The sequence below is a fragment of the Sphaerodactylus townsendi genome, linkage group LG10, assembly GCF_021028975.2.
Source record: "Sphaerodactylus townsendi isolate TG3544 linkage group LG10, MPM_Stown_v2.3, whole genome shotgun sequence".
NCBI classification, from domain to species: Eukaryota; Metazoa; Chordata; class Lepidosauria; order Squamata; family Sphaerodactylidae; genus Sphaerodactylus; species Sphaerodactylus townsendi.
The window spans coordinates 15,506,671-15,528,703 of record NC_059434.1 but is presented as its reverse complement, the minus strand read 5'-3'; the positions used below and the strand labels follow the sequence as shown (position 1 = coordinate 15,528,703).

Below are 22,033 nucleotides of genomic sequence, written 5' to 3'. Positions count from 1 at the left end.
TCCTTGGTATCGTATTTAAAGCTTGGCTTTTTCTCACAAGCTGATCTACCCAGTTGCATGTGGGACGGACCTCCACTCACAGTATCATGGGGAAAACTGCTTAAGAAGTAGAAAAATTGGCAGCTGCTAAATTTGATCTCTTAAAATGGGACCATTCTGGCTGAAAAAGCACAGGCAGAAAATATGATTAAGAAAAGGGCAGAGGGTTGCAGGTCAGGTCTTCTACCGCCAGTCCCTTTAGAAGGCTGCTGGCAGATTCCATGACCTTAATCCCCCTTTCCTGGACCCATTCTCCTTCCGCTGGGCGAGGGGAGCTGGCACTCCTACAGAGGGTCAAATATAGGCCAGGGGTTTTGAGCTGCTGAATTCCACTTCAGTGGTTGCTAGAAAAAAGAACACATTTTTGCAACATCACAAAGCTACATGGAGTTCCTTCTCCGACTGTGGAAGGGGTGGAGTGAGATCTGAGGAAGGAAGGGGGATTTTTAACAAAGTTTCAAAAGCTTCTCTTAAGAGTTATGATTCCCCAGCGAAAACAAGCATTCCTTTTTACACCCCAGAATTACAAGGATGCTATCCACAGAGTACAAGCATTTCTAAGTAGTGAGGATTCAACCACTTAGGCCCAATTCAGCTGTTTCATAGGGATGTCAGCAGTGGTGGGATCCAAAAATTTTAGTAACAGGTTCCCATGGTGGTGGGATTCAAACAGTAGCGTAGCAGCAATGGGACTGGGCGGGGAACGACGGGGCGTGGCCGGGCATTCCGGGGATGGGGCATTGCTGGGCGGGGCTGTGGCAAGGACGCAGCCGCTGCACCGGTCCTTGGGCGGGAAACAAATGCATGCAGGCACAGGCTGCCATGCATGCCGGTGCACCTCCTGCTAGGCTGCTTCAAGTTCTGCGCGCTACTGCTGAGGAGCGGAGGAGGGGCGTAACTAAGGCAAAAATCACGTGGCAAAATCACCAATTAGTAACCCCCTCTCAGCACACACAAATAATTAGTAACCTACTCTCGGGAACCTGTGAGAACCTGCTGGATCCCACCTCTGGATGTCAGTCTCCAGGTGGAACCTGGGGACCCCCTGAAATTACACTTTATCTCTGAATGACAGAGATGAGTTTCCCTGGAGAAAATGAATGCTTTCAAGTGTGGACTTTGTGGTATCATGCCCCATCTATGTCCTTATATTTCCCAGATCCATTTTCAACTTTCCAGGAGTTTTCCAGCCTGGATCGGGTAACCATACCCCCACCCCCGCACTGGTAGCCAGAGGGCTCTGGCTACCCTAGCTGCTTATTATATTAATCACACTGCATATACAATCAGGAAACTGGCAAGTAACATGGATGCTTCCAGAGAATCAACATGGCCTGAAATAGCAGGTGTGATGTAGTAAGGGAAAACACTGTTATCTGCCCTGGTATTTCCACTGGCTATGTCAACGAGAGTGTTTACAGCATTCCAGCTCATTTTATGTGCACACACAAAAAAAAATTAGAAGGGAGAAGTGCAGAAGGAACAGGATAATTTATTACGGCCGATACATTCGGAGCCGATGCAGCCTCAGGAGCAGTCATAAAAGCAAACGTATAACCTACTTAGTATATTAAATAAAAACTGGAAGTTTTAGTGTTTTACATTTCGAGGGCATATTTCAAATGTGTGGGTTTAAAAAAAAAACAAAATACATGAAGTGTTTTACGCATTTGATCAATTTATTCAAATGATGTTCCAGCTTAAGCTGTATGGTTTGTTTAGACATTTTTTTCCTTTCTTTTGGTGCCTGGATTTAGGCTTGCTAGGTGCCCACTTAATGTTAACAAACTCCTGGCAATTTCAGTCGCTCCCCTGCCTGCCATGGCATGTATCTGCCCCCCCCCCCCCCCGCCATGTCTGGATTGGTGTCTACTTTTTTTTTTTCAAAAATTCACTGAAAATGAATGCCACTCTCCATGTTGGACTTAATGGCGCTAACAATGAGCAGTAAACTGTCTGGCTCAGAGTGGATACCTACAGAGTACAGCAAGGTTGTACTTGGGGGCCTCAACCTGACTCCTACAGGTTCATTATCACTTTCAAGCAAAGTCTATGCGCGTATGAACTATGCATACAATCTATATCTTGCAAACGAAGAATAACAAGAACAAGGCATGACTAGTCCAGACAGAAATTTCTTCATACCTCAAAAACACCAAAGGGTTGCAGAAAAATCTGAAAAGTGGTAAATCAGGAGGTTAACCACACCCCGAATAATAGAAGTAGCTCCTGTAGGGTTAAGAAATGGATATTCTCAGTGGCTGTTGCTTGGCAACCACATAGCATTGCCAGCTGTTAAGCCTTCATTTCTGTCACTCACGCACCAACTGTCTTCTGATCTTCTTCCCCATCTTCAGCTTTTTTACTGTTTGTGTTGCTCTGCCCTTTAGCTTTACCTCCCCATTTTTTTTACCTCTCTTTGCTTTTCTTTTAAAACACATACATCGTTGTTTCTCTTTTAAAAATACAAAAAAGATAAATGGGTGTCAAGGAAGAAAAGGGGAGAGGGTTGCTGCTAGTATCAGGGTGAGGCAAAGTGGAAAGCTATAAGAGAGAGTGGGGGGGATGGACACCCCCATGATTCCTCATGGGTCCCTCACTTGTAAGCAGCTAACACCCAACACCCAACCTTACATTGTGTGTAGGGGAGTAATGAAGTTATCAGAGGGATGCAACTAATACACTGCACCTATGAAGTCCTATGTGAAGATCCTTCCATGGGGAACCCCTAAGGTAACCCAGCAGGGCTTTTTTGACTATACTTTACTATACATTGTTTATTCAAAAGCTACAGTTATAGTTAAGGCCTTGCTGTTTGGCCCACTCTAAAGTGGCAAGAGAGAATGAAGAGCCTGGAATAGAAGCCAGCAATTGTCTCTGAGATTTCAGGTCGTTTTCCTTGCTCTGTTCACATATTATTTCTCTGATGTGGTGATCCAATTTTGTTTCATTGTTGGTTGTGTCTATTAGTCTAAGGCCCCTTCCGCACACGCAAAATAATGCGTTTTCAAACCACTTTCACAATTGTTTGCAAGTGGATTTTGCCATTCCGCACAGCTTCAAAGAGCATTGAAAGCAGTTTGAAAGTGCATTATTCTGCATGTGCGGAATGAGCTTAACTTACTGAGAACAGCATACTATTTTCAGAGTGCTGTTCTCTGGTTTTGTAACTTGGTTCAGTTTTTTTTTTTTCATTTCCGGTTTGAAATGTTTTGGTTGGTTTTGAAGTGAATCTCAGATTATTATTATTATCATCATCATCATCATCATCATCATCATCATCATCATCATCATCATCATCATCATCCTCACCACCACCACCATCACCATCACCATCACCATCACCATCACCATCACCATCACCATCACCACACTTCTTATAAATGCAGAGTTTGCGCAATAAAGAGGCAGAGGCAGTTGCTTACTGAAAATAAAGTTTACTAACTGTAAAAGAAGGGAAGGGTAAACTTGGATCCAAAACAAGAAAAGATCTTTCTAACTGGCTAGCTCCATTAGCTAGCTTCTGCTTGGCCATCACATGGCTAATAAGCTACTAGACAGCATGTGCAGAGAGTGAACAAAGGATATATACCTATTGCCTACGTGCAGACCTGCATGTAGACTTGCTTGACCAATGGGGGTCAATTACTTGGTCGCTGACTTCTGACTTCACTGACTAATTAGCATGCACAACATTAACTCCTTCATTACTAGATTGTGTGACTGGCACTTGCCAAATACCAACAGGTTTCAATGGTTTTTAATTCTAATTCTACTGTGTATGGTTTAATTTATTAGCTACCTTGAGGGCCCTTCGGAGGGTAGAAAGGCAAGATAGAAATGCTATTAAATAAATAAATATGCTTCATTTATGCCCCACTTTTTTTTAACCAAACTGATCTTAAAACTGTTTACATCCTCCTCCTCTGTTCTACTTTATCTTTACAACTCACCCAGGCTGAGAGTGTGTGAGTAGCCCAAGGTCACTCCGTGAGTTTTCATGGGAAAGTAGGGATTTAAACCTTTATGACACTGTTGATCGCATGTTTGGCTCTGATGAATTGTTCTAACATGTGTAACCTGTTCACAATGGCCATTTCCCCACTTTGGTCATGGCCCCTTTGCTGCGCGCTACTCTCAGCGCGCGTCATTTCTGGCTCTCGCCTGGGCTTCCCCATGACCCCGCGCTCTGCGCCGTTTTGAAGAGCGCCAGGAATGACGTAAGAGCGGCAGCTTCGGGGCGGCTGCATTGTCGCCGCCCCTGTAGTGGGGAGTGCCGCGGGACCCCGCGCTATTTGGGGAGAGTAGCGCGCAGCAGAAGGTAAGTGGGGAAAGGCCCAATGAAAAAAAACAGGCTGTACATGAGGCAGATAAATTTGTATAATTTGTTCCTGGATCTCATCTGACCATGCATTTCTCCTGGAGACCAGAGATGTACATTCTGGCCTTACTTTGCCATGCCGTGCATCGTTCCTCAAGGAAATGGGAGTCTATTCTGTGGATAAATGGGTGGAAAAGGAAGAGCAAGTCACCCCTGCACCACCACCTCTTACCATATTAAGTGCTGTGAAGTTGCAACTGACTTATGGTGACCCCGGCAAGAGATGGTTTGCCGCTTCCTTTCCACTGCAGAGCCTTCCTTGGTGGTCTTTCTTCCAAGTACTGGCCCTGCTTAACATTTGAGATTTGATAAGATTAAGTTATACCACGCCGCCTGCCCTCTCACCGCCTCTTAGTCTTGCCCCAAACAATTCTCAGTTCAGCAGTTCAAGAAGAGATTTTGGAAAATGACATAGGAAATGTGTCAATCCGGAATGAATGAAAGTCTCTTCTAAATAAGGAATTACACATTCCTTTAGAGATCAGGCGATCTTTCAAGGGACTTCACCCAAATCATTTTACTGTGGCATACAAACAGTCCAGCCTCTTCTTATGCATGCAACTGAGTAGATGTACCATTCACCACATTGGTCATTCCTATGGACTCTGGGTCTGCCTGGCTCAAATTACATATTCACACAAATGTATTCCTGTGAGGATAAGGGCTGCTCAAAATATCCTCGTGTCAATTGGCCATTACCAGAATACACATTGAGAAAAGGGAGCCAAAGAATCCCCTTATTCCGCACTTCCTATCTAAAAATATCAAAGAAAAAGTTGAATTTCCCTTGTCAGAAACAAGCTTTTGCTCGCTCATATCTGACAGAGGAGGTGAAGACATTATCTAACAATAAACCAGCAGTAGGAGGCAAGGAGGAAAGAAACTCGGGTTGAAGGAAAAAATCCCTTTTGTCTCTCTGTTGCAATTTTGTGAAATTCACAGCATTCTGAAAGTTGGCGAAACCATATACCTTCCTTCATTTGGTTCCCCACTGTTTCTCTGACCTTTCCCTGCTGGAACAGTAGCAGGAGACAAAAAAGGAAAGTCATTTTATTCCTTGTGAGACACTTGGCTGCTAAACACTGTACATTACAATGAACAGCGCTTTCTCAATTGTCTTTCAAGATTCCATTGCGAACAGTGATTTCTGAGCAGCAAATTGATAACAGAAAAATGGAGGAAAGGGACATCATGGTCAGACAAATATCTTGAATGCAGAGGTGAGCACTGAGGAACAATTCTCGTTTTTTTAAAAAAATGATGCTGAATCATGGAACATATAGTATTGCTGTGCCCAGTCAAAACCACTTCTCCATGTAGTCAAATACAAGATTTCAGCCTGTACAGGTCTGAGTCTCAGCTGATGTTCTGTTAGAGTTGCTGGTCTGTACCTGGCAACCTGAGAAAGATTTGGGGGAGTGACATCTCATGCGCAACTACTGGGTGAAAACCCAGAAGCAATGCAGGGTAGCTCTAGGATTTTCTGAAACGGCTATGATTTACCATAGAGTTTCTGCTGATTCAGACATCACTTCTGGAATTTCACTAGAAATGGCATAGTGCCGTGGTGGCGAACCTTTGGCACTCCAGATGTTATGGACTACAATTCCCATCAGCCCCTTCCAGCATGGTCAATTGGCCATGCTGGCAGGGGCTGATGGGAATTGTAGTCCATAACATCTGGAGTGCCAAAGGTTCGCCACCACTGGATAGTGACATGAGCAACATAACAGTTTCATTTTTTTTCATTGCCTTGCAGAGCAGCAGAGAGCAATGGTAGCTGGTTGAATGAGGAGAATGGTAAGCCTAGATTTTGTGATCCACCTGAGGGTCAAAGTTCAAGACTGAACAAGCGGGCAAGCTACAGCTCTCCCAGCTCTTAGGCCTGAGTATTTCCCAGCATTGTGACCTGCTATCAACTGATACTGGAGATGCCTAGGGCTTCCTTCAGGCAGGTCTGAATCTAGGGGTATGAGGGGGGACAGCTGCCCCAGATAGCAGACAGAGGGGGGATTGCCACAGCAGCAGCCAGAAGTTGTGGGTGAGACTGCCTGCCCAGTTGCTGCTTGTGCCACCCTTCTATGTCAGCCATGTGATGGGAGGCAGCAAGCAAGACAGTACCTGGTGCCAAGGCCAACTCAAGGAAGGTTGAGCACACACACACACACACACACACACACACACACACATGCATGCACACATAGATGTCATGTGGGAAGCAGGTGAAGTCTGGTAGCACAGCCCCTAGGCCAGGCTGACCAGACATCCCGCTTTTGGCGGGACAGACCCGCATTCAAACAATTTGTCCCGCATCCCGCGGGTTATTTAAATTGTCCCGATTTTTGGGAGGCTGCTGCACTGCCTTCTGGGGCGCAAGGCAGTGCGGCAGCCTCCCACGCACGCGGCCGCAGGAGCACGGCCTTCTGGGGCTTGCCGTTTCCCGCCTACCCAAGTCCCGGTTCACAAAGGTGACCATCTGGTCACCTTACCCTAGGCAGGTCACAAAACACCAAGGTGAGGAGCATTCCCAATGGCACAGCTCTCCTCCAAGCACATTCCCAGCACCACCACCTCTGGCAGCTGCAGAAGCGGGTCCCTCCTCCCAGGCAGTGAGTCACAGAGGTCAGCACAATTTATTCTAGCATTTAAAAGAGCTCTTGATTATATATGTATATTATAAACATTGATTATGTACATATATATCAAGAAATATATATTATGTGGGGAGGGGGTCATTTTGTCCTCTTGCCTCCTTGAAAATTAAAAAAAAATGGAGATCCTGCCTCGCCTTCTGGCAAAGCACAAGCTGTCTCACTGAGTTGTGTGAACAGCACATCACACAGCTAACACTATCATTCGAATGTTCCTATTTGCTGGCATCATGTGAAAACATCTTATTAGCATAATTCAACACATCAGCGTCAATCAAACCATGCCACCCATTGAATTTCCTCTTCCTCCTTCTATTCTTTTATTATTATTTAGCTTGTTTAATTTTTTGTATTATTATTTAGCTTGTTTCAATGGTAGTTTGCGGCAGAGTATGGGAGATGGATAGATGATTATCAACTTCCACAAACCAAAGGAATGCCTTTTTTCCCCCCAGAACTGCAAAATTGTTAATTGTACGGGCATCAAAACGCATGAAGAGATTATGACAGAAATGTGCCTCAATAATGCAGGACCCAATGAGAGCAGTGCTCTGAACCAGCTGATAGGAACTGAGTATTAGGAAAGAATGAAGATCTGATAGGTAGCGTTTAAGTCCGTTGAGTTTTGAGGGTTGAAAGTGAGACCATTATGGGTGACAGAAGAGTGAGGCCACTTCCGCACATGAAGAATAATGCACTTTCAATCCGCTTTCAGTGTCCTTTGCAGCGGGATTTGACTGTGCGGAATAGCAAAATCCACTTGCAAACAATTGTGAAAGTGAATTGAAAGTGCATTGTTCTGCATGTGTGGAAGGGGCCTGAGTTTAACAGGAGGTTTAATCAGTATCAGACCTTTTATGATGTTCTCTGGACCGAGTAACTGTTGGAGTATGTCAGCAGGGTTTGCTGGGTCTGGTGTAACTGAGTTGCAACTGAGGGTGCTGAATTTGCATGTTATCAATCTGAAAGGAAGAGGGGTTCTTTTAGCCATGTACTATGTAAAGCCTAACAGAACACAAGTCCTGGATGACTGCTAAAATGTACCTCAGAAATTGTCCTTCCTTTCTTGTTCATTCTAAGAAGCAAATCCTTTAGTTCCTGTCAGTTTGCCTCACTATCCCTCAGTTATCAGTCAAGGCTTAAGAACATAAGAACATAAGGCTTGGGTGGGTTTATACCCGGGCCCAGATTCTGTTCTCTCAAACTGTTCTGATGCTTCACTATTCTGGTGCAGTACGGCAGGCTGGAAGATGTGTGACAGAAAAATGCTGTGGAGTGGGAGATACACACCATCAAGTCACAGATGACTTTTGGCAACCCAATAGGGTTTTTTAAGACAATAGATGTTCAAAGGTAATTTGCCATTACCTGCCTCCATGTTGTACTAGCCAGGGTCAGAGCTAAGAGGGTGTGATTGGCTACATGTGATCCAGCAGGTTTCTGTGGTGGAATGGAGATTTGGATTTGAGTTTTCTAGATCTTAGTCTGACATTTTAGCCACTACGACATGCTGGCTTTCCCAAAGTGGTATATAGCCTCCAGGACAATACTGAAAAAATGTTGTCAGAGTGCTGTAGTGGTTAAGATAGGCTGACCAGACGTCCCGCTTTTGGCGGGACCATCCCGCCTTTAAACAACTTGTCCCGCGTCCCGCGGGTTCTTCAAATTGTCATGATTTTTGGGAGGCTGCTGCACTGCGGGAAATGGCAAGCCCCAGAAGGCAGTGCGGTCTTGCGGCTGTGTGTGCATGCGCGCGTGCGTGTGCGGCCGCCTCCCCCGTCCCAGATCACAAAGGTGACCATCTGGTCACCTTAGGTTAAGAACAGGTGGATTCTAATCTGGAGAACCAGGTTTGATTCCCGTCTCCCCCACCTGACTATGGTTGAAGTATCTGTTTACATGTGTATGGCCTGTGGCTAATAAACATTGAATTGATTGAATACTCGCCCACCTGAGTGGCAGAGGCTTATCTGGTGAACCAGATGTGTATCCACACTCCTACATTCCTGCTAGGTGACCTTGGGCTAATCACAGTTCTTCGCAACTCTCTCAGCCCCACCTACTTCCCAAGGTGTCTGTTGTGGAGAGAGGAAGAGAAAGGAGCTTGTAAGTCACCTTGCGTCTCCTTACAGGAGAGAACAGTGGGATATAAATCCAAACTCTTCTTCTTTTGTACTTGTTTGATGAGGGCAATGAAGCTCACATTTGAGCTCAGGTGTATATCTTGAATTATCTCTCCAATCCATGGTTAGATTTGGGGATCTGGCAGGTTAGGGTACAAAGTCAATCACCAAATATAGGGCTCACTTGTAATCAGAAGTAATTTTTGGAGAAGTCTGCAGATGCGCTCTCGATAAAACGGACGGCTGCTTCACTTCTGGTCTTTTGCTCTGAGATTATTTTATCAACCCTGGAGACCTCACAGTTGTTGAAAACCTGACAGCGTTCACTTGCAGATTTCATTTAAATATCCCAGTTAAGCACACTTATTCTCAGTGTGTACATAGCATTTGACTGCACAAGCCATTCTGGTACAAGTTTATGTTACAAGAAGAATGAATAAATCCATTCAAATACCTTTAATGGATTTCTTATTAATCGGCTCAGGGAGTAATGATACAGAAGGTAGGCCAAGGAGATTGTTATTGTGATGCCTTCTTGTGATATTTTTGAGGATAAACTCTAGTGGCATAGTGGAGCAGCTGTGGCGTAGTGGCTAAGAGCAATGGCTAAGAGCAGGTGCACTCTGATCTGGAGGAACCGGGTTTTATTCACAGCTCTGCCACTTGAGTTGTGGAGGCTTATCTGGGGAATTCAGATTAGCCTGTACACTCCCACACAAGCCAGCTGGGTGACCTTGGGCTGGTCACAGCTTCTCGGAGCTCTCTCAGCCCCACCTACATCACAGGGTGTTTGTTGTGAGGGAGGAAGGGCAAGGAAATTGTAAGCCCCTTTGAGTCTCCTACAGGAGAGAAAGGGGGGATATAAATCCAAACTCTTCTCCTTCTTCTTCTTCTTCTTCTTCTTCTTCTAGTGTTAATGCTCTCCACCATAACGATGATTTTCTTAAGTTTACACTGAAGAAATCGCTGAAGTATCCTCGTCCCATGAATGGTGCCAACTGCCACCCAGTCGCAAGCTGACTTGCGCTCAGGAGGTATAATCAACCCTGGCGAAACTGGGATGTCCACCATTTTCTAATTCCAAACACTCAAATGTATATTTTGAACACACTGCAGGAGTTCTGACTGGCCACACAAGCTGATCTACAATTCAGCATAATCATGGAGCATAATCCACATGGAAAGTTCAATAAATTTGATGGCCATTATTAAGATGTTGGTGTTTTTGAGCAAGAAACATGGTAAGAAACAAATTGCAGTACAATAACAATGCATGTGAAATGGATACAAGGGGCTGGACGCAACCAGTTTTGTTTGCTTGTTTCTTTAGTTCAGTCTTATGCAGTTTCCTTCTTTACTACAGTCCAAGTTCCATGTGGCTTTTTTTCCCATGCACGTCTCATGATCCTTAGCACAGACTTTTGGGTGGCCAAAGAGGACACCACCCTTTCTTTTCTCACAGGAGGAAAAACTGACTGCATCCAACTCAATACATGCTTTGGGTCTGCATTCTGAAACCCACACATTTGCGTTTGTGGGTAACAGTCCCAGATTATTTTGAGGGTAACAGCCCCAGACAACGAAAATGTTGGATATACAATAGTGGGAATATATCCCTGGGCTAAATTTTGTTGGGTGTTACTGGAAGTAAACAGGACTGAGGTTTTTGTACTCCATTGGGAAGACTTCCAAAATCCAACACACACCACACCAAATAATATATAAAAATGCACTGTATTGCTATCATTCTAATTTCCCCCCCAATTGTATTTATGCTACCTAGAGTGCTTTACTCCCCATTACTGAAACCCTGTATGTGTTTCTGCACTGATGTTTTCCCACCCAGAAGTTCAAGGTTAAGCAAACAAAATACAAACATAAAAAAATATGAAGGAATAGATTTTTATTTTTATTTTTTTAAAATTTTACTTATTGATTTTGCTGGCAGAAAAATCAATACAGCAGAAGTGTACAGACTCTGGAGATTGATAATATAATCTTAATACAATAAAGAGGTCAAAACCTCTACCATAGGATAGATTCCACCACCTGAGAGTGATTACCAAAAAGTGGGCAGATCACCAAATTAATTTTCTTTAAAAAAATAAAAAAAAATTATATAAGAACCAGTTTGTGACTTAATACAAAGGAGAACAAAATGTCTAGCAATCCGACAGCAGGGGATGGTCCAGCCAAAGTTAAGCACGTTCAGGTCCCAGTAACTAAGCGCGGGCTTTTATTCCTCCCCGCTGAAACCCATTAAACTTTTATAGTGCAATCTTTAGGGTGGGGGCTGCATCTCAGTGGGAGGGTATCCGCTTGGCACACAGAAGATCCCAGCTTCAAGTCTTCGGAATCTCCAATTAAAAGGACAACCCCCATGTGTCCTAAACAGAGTTACACCCGACTTAAGTCCAATGAAGCAAATTGGCTTCCAAGGTTATAACTCTGTTTAGGGGTCCTTAACTCTGGCAACACCGTGCCCCAGAAATATGATCTTCAAGGTTGCGTTTAGACTATCAGAAAAGGCATATTGTAAAGGCAAGTAATTGTATAGGTATACAACTTATTAAATAATGCAACATAAAGTCTTCATATAAATATATCAGATATAAACCAGCAATCTGAATAAGCGAAATTTACGATGTATAGATAAGCAAAAAGTCAAAAAAAAGGAAAGGAAAGGACAGAAAAAAGAAGGGGGGGGGGACTAAAACATTCATTAATACTTAAATAAATACCCCTGCTTCTCTCATAGACGATGGAAAAGGTTGATATGAATGAGACAATTATTTGGAAACAGAGTAATCAGCCTCCCTTCATCATCTCATAAATCAGCATTTCCGACCTTTATAATATGTGTTCAAATATATTCTCTAATCTCTTGGCTACAAAATAAAATATAGTCTTTGAATTATGGCAATATTAAGTCTAATGAGGGCCAAAAATGAGAAGAGGACAGCCGTCTCATGCAGCCGTCTCCTGCCTTTAATTAAACGGACCCCCTCATGTTTTGCAATGTCGTTTTAATTGGGATGGGCCTTTTTGTTCCATAATTTCAAATTCCTCAACTTCATAAATAAGCCAAAGCTCGACAATGGCCAATTCCAACGCACCTTTTCCTCCATCAACATCTTTAAATGTTGGGACTGCGTCTGATTTCCCAGAATCAGTTCTGAGGTATTGAAACCATATTCTTTGTTGACCTAGCACGTACTCGAGGGATCTTTTCATTAAAAGTTAACCTAGACAGCACCACTATTTTCTCACTGCAAGCTTCCCAAACTCATCTGTTTCCACCAATTCCACCCAGTTACCAATGGAAGAGCCATTCTGATTATATCCTTGGCCAACAGCCTGGTCTTCTCAGAGGCAGGTTGATGGGTATGAAATATCTCTCGTTTTCCATTTCACCGTCCTACATAAGAGGGTGTGTGATTCCGTTCAGCCACACACAAAAACCATTCTCACATCCCTTTGGCTTTCTCAAATCAATTGCTCTTCCCAAACATACCTTCATCCCAAGAGGTAATCTGAATTTATAAGGGGTTTTTTTTTGGTAAAAAAATAAACATAATAATAATGTGATTCAGAAGTCTGTTTGAAAAATGAGTGTTTCTTTTTTCTTTTCTTTTGTTCTGCTTTAAAAGTCTTTTGAACTTTGCAGTGACCCCGCCTCTTGGGAATCGATTTCTCAGTATGACATTGTTCAACAGAGGTCCCATGTTTGTTTTGGATCCAACATACACAAGTTGGAGCTTCATTCACAAATATTTCACTTACGAGCACATACATTCATTTTACACGATTCCTCAATGTGGCCAGGGGGCTGCGAGGTCTGCACTGAATCCACCTATAAAAAATACAAAAATATATGTCTGCTTACCGGGATGTGAGTAGGGTTTAGCTAATCTAATCCTATCACATGGTTTCTTTTCTCTTTTTTTTGTAAAGAAGAGAGTAACATCTCCCCATCCTTAAGTCCAGTCACACTCGATAAGATTCAAACGTACACAGTTATAACATTGCATGGATTTCAAGTTTTTAAGAATGAGAATAGAAAATAGAGTCCAAGGACAGGGTGAGCAGAATTACAAACCATCAAGTATGCACCAAATTGTGCCTCCTTTGTCTTGGGTAGTTTTATTATTATTGTTGATTTTCCCCTGAATTTCTCAGTTAGTCCTCAAAAATGTAGCTTTCCTCTCCTGAAAGGACAAAATTAATATTGTGGCAGTTATCTGTGTAGGCAAAATCTTAATACAGGCATAAAGGTCTTATAAACTGTACTACAAGTAGCAATTCCTTTTATGAACTAGACATTTAAAAGATCCATAATGGTCGCTATAGCTGCCTCCTCCTCTCCTCTTGAAATGTCTAGTAAAAGAAATGTATGATATGGAGTTATTGTGTTGTTAGGGATGTCAGCCGCAACTTGTATCCAACCTACCACAGAGAAATTGGGGGTGGGACTTGCGTGACACTCTCGTCCTCAGTATCATAATGTCACTTCTGCTTCTCACCAGAAGTGGTGCCACAACCAGGATCTAGGATTCACCCAGCATACTAGTTGTGGGCAAATCCTTCTGCATCACCTCTGACATAATGACATCACTTTCAGTTCTTGCCAGAAGTGATGTCATGCACTGGTACAGCCCCAGAGTGACCCCATCCCCCCACCCCATTTTAATGATTCTAGCCTTGGAAATGCAGGCTGGGTAAAAGAGGTCACTGTCAGGTCACTGGCCTGCTTATTTGTTGAAGAGTTACCTAACCTCTACAAGCGGTGGCCAGTAAAGTGGGGTAGGGGCTGGAAAAAAATGTCAAGGAAGCAGTTCATGTCACATGTTGTGTTTTACAACATGATAGTGGAGGAGAGTGGAGGAGGGTTTCAGTTTAAATCACTACCTCCAACCTTAATTGGTTCCATTCTACACTGAAGACCAAACCATGTAGGTATGGGACTGAATCCAGTGGTGGGATCCAAAAATTTTAGTAACAGGTTCCCATGGTGGTGGGATTCAAACTGTGGCATAGCGCCAATGGAGCTGGGCAGGGCACGACGGGGGTGAGGCCAGGCATTCCGGGGGCAGGGCATTCCTGGACAGGGCTGTGGCAAGGACGCAGCCACTGCGCCGGTCCTTGGGCGGGAAACGAATGCATGCAGGCACAGGCTGCCACTCACGCCAGTGCACCTCCTGCTAGGCTGCTTCAAGTTCTGCGCGCTACTGCTGAGAGGAGGGGCGTAACTAAGGCAAAAATCACGTGACAAAATCACCAATTAGTAACCCCCTCTCGGCACACACAAATAATTAGTAACCCACTCTCGGGAACTGGTGAGAACCTGCTGGATCCCACCTCTGGGACTGGGTGAGAAGGAACATCTACAACAAAGAAAAAATCTGGCTGGATTTTACCAATCTAGCTGAAAGGATAGAGATTCTTTGCTCAACAAAATCAGAAGAATATTTATAGGCAGATTCTGCACGGGCCAAAAACAGCAGTGTGAAAACGGTATGAAACTGGTATAAAATGGTGTAAAAGGGTTTACACTGTTTTCACACCACTGTTTTTAACCCATGCGGAATCTGCCCTAGAATAATTATATCTGGAGGTGTGAGCGGTTAATTCTGGGCATGTGGTGAACTCTGTGCACCCCTCCCCCTCTTTCCCCCCGGACAGGAATTATGTTCCTATTGCACCTGTCCACACATCCTGCATCAGAACTTGCTTTCTACATTCCAGGAAGTTTCAAAAACAATGTCCTATGGTACAGGAGGCTAAGGTATTAAAGAAAGCTTCCCGTCCACCAACCCCCAACCCCCCCCCCCCAAGATTTCCCATGAACTTAAAGGGGCTCCGTGGATCTGAACCACAGTTTGAAAAGATTAACCAAGAGTAAATCTCTATGCAGAATGACACTGATCACATCATGTTTATGTTAGCGGTACACGTCAAGGGCACATTCTAAAAATATAAAGAATAACTTTAAGAAACGGGTGCATCATACAGTAATTCTGATCCTGTATCGCTCTTCTCTGTTGAGTAGCAAACCTGTACACTGTGCCCAAATAGTCATGTGTTACTGAGGAGCCCATGAAGATCCAAAAAAAAAAAAATAGGTCCCTCAAACTTCCACATCAAAGAAGAAATTAAAAGTCAAAAGTGGTTGCCACAATATCAAAACAGACTGTTTACACAACATATTGTATATGACAGTTCTTAAAATCAGGATCACCACTCCAAAGTTGCAAGGCTGGGACAAGTGGTAACCTTCAGAACTGTCCAAGGGACTGACTGAGCCATTTCTATAGACCATTCAAGAGGGCTAGAGTGTTACAGGTAGAGTGAATATTCCCCATTTGCAAGTCCCACCTCCTGCAGGTGCAGATGGCCTCTCAAAGTCCTATCCAAAGGCCTCTAAAACCCTGGAGCCAGCGTAGTTTAAAATATTTAAAAATTTACAGGCTGCCTGATGCAAGTGGGTCACAGAGTTGGGTTTCATTTCCTAGAGTGCCCAAGTGTTTACTAATTGCTATCACATATTTATAACACATTTTCCCACTCCCAAATTCCCCACAACCATGCCGCAAAGTTTCATATTCTATTATATGTTCACCCAGTTTACCCAGGAGGAAGCATTGAGCATCTCATAAGATGTATCTCCATGACAAACCCATACCCCTTCTACACCAAGTTAACTGTTACAGCTTCTCCTCAGAGAACTGTAAACAAGATCTATCAGCAATCCCAATTCCTCCAACCAGCTTACTGATGAGGAACAACTGGGACTTCAACTTTGGTCTATAGTGTAGAAGAAGCTACATAATTTGTGGGTGGCATGTATAAAAGGCTTCCAAATGTCCTCAATTAAATGCTGTTCAAGAAGAGCCTGGATCCCAGCCTAAACACAATGTTCTCACAAGGAAGCCATCTGGAGCAAGCAGACACAACATGCCACCTTAGTGGAGGGAACAACGTATTTCCAACATCCTTGGCCCGCAACAAGTCCTCAGAGCAAATATGATTACATTTTACTAGAACCAAATGCCGCCCTCTTCAAGATCCAACAGGTCATGTCAAGCATGTCCAAGGATTCAGCTGTTCCCAGGTTTGTTTATCATGTTTCACAGTCCCAAACGTAGTATTACATTTTATTACATCCGGGGGAGGGCAGTATACAAGTTAAATAAATAAGTAAGTAAGTAAGTAAGTAAGTAAGTAAGTAAGTAAGTAAGTAAGTAAGTAAGTAAATAAATAAATAAATAAATAAATACCGGTAAATAAATAAATATTACAGTTGGATAATTTTAGTCACTGGACTATGGTGTATTGATTATATGCAATATCCGTTTGATGGTTGGCTATGCTGACAAAGAGACATCCGGCCCAAGGTCCCCCAGTGAGCTTCCATGATAAACTAGGGATTAAAACCAAGGGTCTCTGAGATCATAATCCACTGTTGCATACATTTGGGATGGAACTGAATTCTCCCATTTCTGAAAGAACCCTACCAAGGTATCTTTTGTTGAAGTTGCAATGGAATTCTCTCATTTCTGGAAACAAAGGAGATTCTTGGAGCACAACTGGAAGTTGAGACCTTGGAAAGACAGTGTCAGCTGACGAAGACAATACAAGTTGAGATGGGCCTATAGTCTGATTCACTTATTCACTCTGTTCCATGTTGTTGAGTTTCTCTGTCTGACTATTTGAGACTTTAAGCATTTTTCAGCTCCCTCAAAGGCAATAAATCTGAACATGTACATTTGTAAAACTCTGCAGAAGCAGAAGTCCATAAAATAAACATGGTTGACTTCTCCAAAAAGGGCTTTCTCATTAATGTGCAACATGTATTTTATTATCATGCAATGGGCTCTAGAAAAAAGGGGGGCAACAATCATGTTCTCCCACAATTGGCTTTACTGCTGCTTTACCTGCCCCCTCCCCCTTGGAGGCTTGGGGTGGGTGAGGGTGGAATGGGCTGGGCCGGCAGGGCACTAGGCAGCAACCACTGTTCCTCAACCTGACTTGCTGTTTGGGGGCTGAGAGAAGGCGGGTGAGAGAGTGGGGAGGTTTCAGCTGGCAGAGCTGAGCAACCAGCTTTGTGTTTGCCTAAAGCGCAAGCTGGTTAAGAGAAGATGTTGAACTTGCAGGATTATGTAGGGAAAAGCTTTTCAGTACAGCCAAAAACCAGTCAACATTCTTCAGGGAGACTCCATGAGGACACAGCCTTTCAATACCCCCAGAATAAGCCTTCACTATGTCTCCGGAGAGTCTGAGAAACCTCAAAACATAGCAGCCAAAAGATATTTAATGCACGAAAGCCACGGATACGCAACAAATGCTTTTGGCTGTGTGCACTGAGTGGAAAGTGGGACTTTCCTTTAGCCATGCCCTTTGCTCATACTTGTTTGGAGTCATCCATGCACCTGTAGGACTGGATCAAACCAACACTTCTGCTGATAAAAGTGAGATGGAGGCGTTCACTTTCACCACCAAAAGAGTTTTGATGAACATTATCGGGCCTGAATGGAAAAAGCCATTGGGGGGGGGGGGGGGGGAGATTGTAGAAAGGAAGGGAATTGGGTGAGAGCTGAGTGAAAAAACCGACCAGATCCATATCCTAGGCTTGCTAATGCACAACTGGAAAAGGAATATTGCCAACTGCATGAGAATAATCAGGGAAATTACCAGCCATTGTGCGCACAGTTTGCATACTGCAAACTTGCTGTGCAATTCTCCAGTGGCTCAAAAGAGAGCTTTCAGCAAAGGGCATCTGTGACAACTGGGCTCAGTCTCTTAAAAGGCAGGTGGAGGCTCAACAAAACTCCCATCAACCCAAGCGCAGTACTTTTCGACGCATATGTCCCGCTGCAAGCCACCAAGCGGTGTGCATTCATGTCAGAACTGGCCCACAGGGATAAAGGCGTCAAAGCAAGGCTGAAATTAATATAACTCAATTAATAAATATTAATATAGCTTCTAGCCGTGGGACCAAAGATAGTACACGGGCCGAGCATTAGTTCAGCGGCTGAAGACTTTTGGAAACGGGAAGGATTAATCTGTCACACTGTATTGACAGACGGCTCACTGCGTTGTCAGCGGCTGGCGTTTGAGTGATGGGTGCCCACGTGCTTCACTTCGTTATTCAGTCAGGTTAATGCAACAGCCAATTACAGGTCAAAATTATGCCTGCAGATTTATACGAAGCGTATAAAAACCCACCACGCTGCCATAAGCGAGAAAGCATGACGCCATGCCAAAACATGTGCAGTCAGCAGAAGCAGGAAGCTGAAGAAGCGAATCAATATTTGCACGGAAGGCAGAGATTTGCGGCCCAGGCACTTAACGCTGCGAGACGACATTGCTCAGGAGAAAGAGCCAGGGTGGGGCACCACTTCTGTGCTACCGAAGCAAATGGCAAGGACCACATTCGACACAGAATTTCGCCTGCTGCTTTGCTTGCAAAATCCGACCTTTTGCGAGAAAGGAGAGGACCGCAGTTTGTTACTCCAAGCGAGGATTTCCACCATTGGAAGAGGTGCGGGACATTGTTGGGAATATTCACACACCTACCTCTTCCAAACCTTCCAACTGACATGAGGCCGAATTCCAGTGTTTCCCTTCTCCCCTTTTTTAAACTACAAGTTGGTTCAAAATAAAGAAGGTTCTAGGGCATAATCACATGACAGAGACCCCTTTTGTTCAGCAAATATATAACAGGTTGCAGTCGGGATAATGGAACCTGTTTTCCTGTTTTCGTGTTCACACGAATCCATGCAGGCAGCGATCAGGGCCCATGGAAACAATCCAAGTTGCTGTTGCGCCTTCACATGGAGACACATCTATTTTTTTAATTACTTCCCACCATGATGGGATCCAAAAATTTTAGTAACAGGTTCCCATGGTGGTGAGATTCAAACAGTGGCGTAGCGCCAATGGGGCTGGGCGGGGCAAGACGGAGGCGTGGCTGGGCATTCCGGGGGCGGGACATTAATAATTTCTCTGTTACTGGAAAAAACTCTTACTGTAAAAAAAAAAGTTCCTAATTTCCAGCTGGTATCTTTCTGTCCATAATTTAAACTCATTATAAGCATAAGCACAAGCATTTTATTGTCATTGTGCACGCACAACGAAAATTTACAGCAGCATTCCTCGATGCACACAATTTCAGACTCATACCCCATCCTCACTTTCCCCTTCCTCCACCCATCCGTACACAGCCCCAAACACATCAACACGAAGCCACAGAGTTCAGCATAGCCACAGCTCTAGAGTAGAAGCTGTCTCTAAGCCTCTTTTTCCTAGTTTTATAGACCTGTATCGTCTGCCAGATGGTAACAGTTCAGAAACTGTTAGCAAGTCCTATCGTCTACTGCCAACAGAAACAACTACTTCTCCTTGAATTGACTGCCTGTCAAATACTTAATACTTTCAAATACTTAATTTTGTTTCTAGAAATCAAAACAAGGAACTTTACTATATTTCTAAAACATGTTTTTAAAACAGCCCAACAGGGAGAATTATCCCGTTTTCTACCTTCGCTAACCAGCCACATAGGAAACCACAGGACTTTATGATTTTTGGACCTAATGGAATTTCTAACGGAAAAGCAGACCCAAATAGTAACCCCCACTCGGCACACACAAATAATTAGTAACCCACTCTCGGGAACTGGTGAGAACCTGCTGGATCCCACCTCTGCTTCCCACCCTTTTGTAGCTACGCAGGCATGCACAAATGACCCCCCACAGCCATGCCAATATCCCATGATATGACCATCTGCACCTGCATAGCTATGCACATACAAGCCACAATTTTTTAAAACAAAAGGGAAAGGGAGGCAAACAAAGCATCTCTTGTCTGGATGTTTGCTTGTGAGCAAAGACTTGCTTGTTTAGCGAATTTCACACAAAACTGGGTTGGGGTAATAATATGGGGCAGACTCGTTTGGGGGGCAGGATCTGTGCGAAGTCCCTTGCCCCCAAAATGGTTTTTTTAGTGTCCTACACCTGTGTTTATTGGCTTGTGTGGAAGGGGTCAGAGTTTTAGTTCGCCACATTAGAGGAAACAAACCCTTATGATGCTCTGGCTTGGGGCACATTTTCCTTTGCGGAGAAATTTTTCTCTTGGGTGCTGTGGGAGCCTCTCTCATTGTATGGTTATAATTTAGTAGTATTCTCTCCTGACGTTTCACCTGCATCTGTGGCTGGCATCTTCAGAGGATCCTCTGAAGATGCCAGCCACAGATGCAGGCGAAACGTCAGGAGAGAATGCTGCTAGAACATGGCCATACAGCCCGGAAACCACACAGCACCCAAGTGATTCCGGCCGTGAAAGCCTTCGACAATACAAATTTTTCTCTCTTTCTCACAATACTAGAACCAGCGGGCATTCATTGAAAATGCTGGGGGGAAGAATTAGGACTAATAAAAGGAAACACTTCTTCACACAATGTGTGATTGGTGTTTGGAATATGCTGCCACAGGAGGTGGTGATGGCCACTAACCTGGATAGCTTTAAAAGGGACTTGGACAGATTTATGGAGGAGAAGTCGATCTATGGCTACCAATCTTGATCCTCCTTGATCTCAGATTGCAAATGCCTTAGCAGACCAGGTGCTCAGGAGCAGCAGCAGCAGAAGGCCATTGCTTTCACATCCTGCATGTGAGCTCCCAAGGGCACCTGGTGGGCCACTGCGAGTAGCAGAGTGCTGGACTAGATGGACTCTGGTCTGATCCAGCAGGCTAGTTCTTATGTTCTTATGTTCTGATTTCCACAGGTGCATTGAGCTCCTGTTTCTCTCTGGATGACGTCTCGGTGTGTACATTTTTGAAATGTTTCACAGCCTACTCTGCTTCGTGGGCAGGGCATCCTCTGAGCTTTCTTTCCATCACTCGCCCTAAATCTCTGTTTTGTTTTTGATTCTGGAAGACATCTGGCTTCCACCACCGCCTTCCTATGCTAATGATCTCATTCATGTTCTCTAGGCCCTCCACATTACTTAATGCAAATAATATGCCGAAGACTTTAAGAGTATTTTCTCAGCGCTGTGAAAGAGGATTGCTGTTTTGTGTTTTGATGTGCTTTTCTACTGCTCAAAATTCTGCCTGGAAGAGCTCTAAATGGTGATTCTGCCGGCACCTTGTGTAAAGAGAATGGCAGCTGTAAGTCAGGAATATAAATGTGGGATCCTGTAATTTTTTTGGGGGGTGGGGGGGGGCTCCCCTTTTAGTTTCCAGGAATTTTTAAGCCCATTTATTTGATGGCAAATTTGAGAAAGTACTGGGGAAAAAACTCCTATAAAATATTTCCTTTTCTACAAACAGTTAAACTCTGTGCAAGACATGGTTTTAATGATTTAACATGGGCAATACAAAGATGTTAATGTAAGTCAACCTATAGCGTTTGATCAGGATAATTCCTGTGAACACTGTAGACATACAAAATGGACCTTCAAGTATATGTTCATTGTTCAAATGTTTGCCCACACTGGTCCACAATTAATACACTATATCGTTGTGATGAGTTAAATCAGTGGTTCTCAACCTTCCAAATGCCGCGACCCTTCAATACAGTTCCTCATGTTGTGGTGACCCCCAACCCTAATATTTATCCATTTTACAGATGGAGAACACTGATGCAGAGAGTCTTAGGTGACCCCCGTGAAAGGGTCGTTCGACCCCCAAAGGGGTACCGACCCACAGGTTAAGAACCATGGTGTTAAATTTTCTCACTGCTATACAGTTTAATTTGATATCCGTGTGCCACTAGTGGTACTGGGAATTTATGAGGCCAGTATTGTTCACTTTTGATAACCTACCTTTATTTCTATTTTT

General features: G+C 43.8%; 1 protein-coding gene across 5 annotated transcripts in view; it reads right to left on the bottom strand.

Annotated features, from left to right (window-relative positions):
- The window catches only part of PCDH7 (protocadherin 7), a 521,397-nt gene that overhangs the window by 424,706 nt on the left and 74,658 nt on the right, over window positions 1–22,033 (bottom strand). The window contains exon 2 of one of the 5 annotated variants that reach the window (XM_048509230.1): window positions 11,083–13,402. The exons of 3 other annotated variants lie outside the window; for them this stretch is intronic. In XM_048509230.1, the coding sequence (XP_048365187.1) occupies window positions 13,370–13,402 (33 nt within the window). In that variant the 3' untranslated portion in view covers window positions 11,083–13,369. Of the gene's footprint in view, window positions 1–11,082; window positions 13,403–22,033 lie in introns of those variants that run through there. One more of the 5 variants, XM_048509229.1, reaches the window with a different exon arrangement.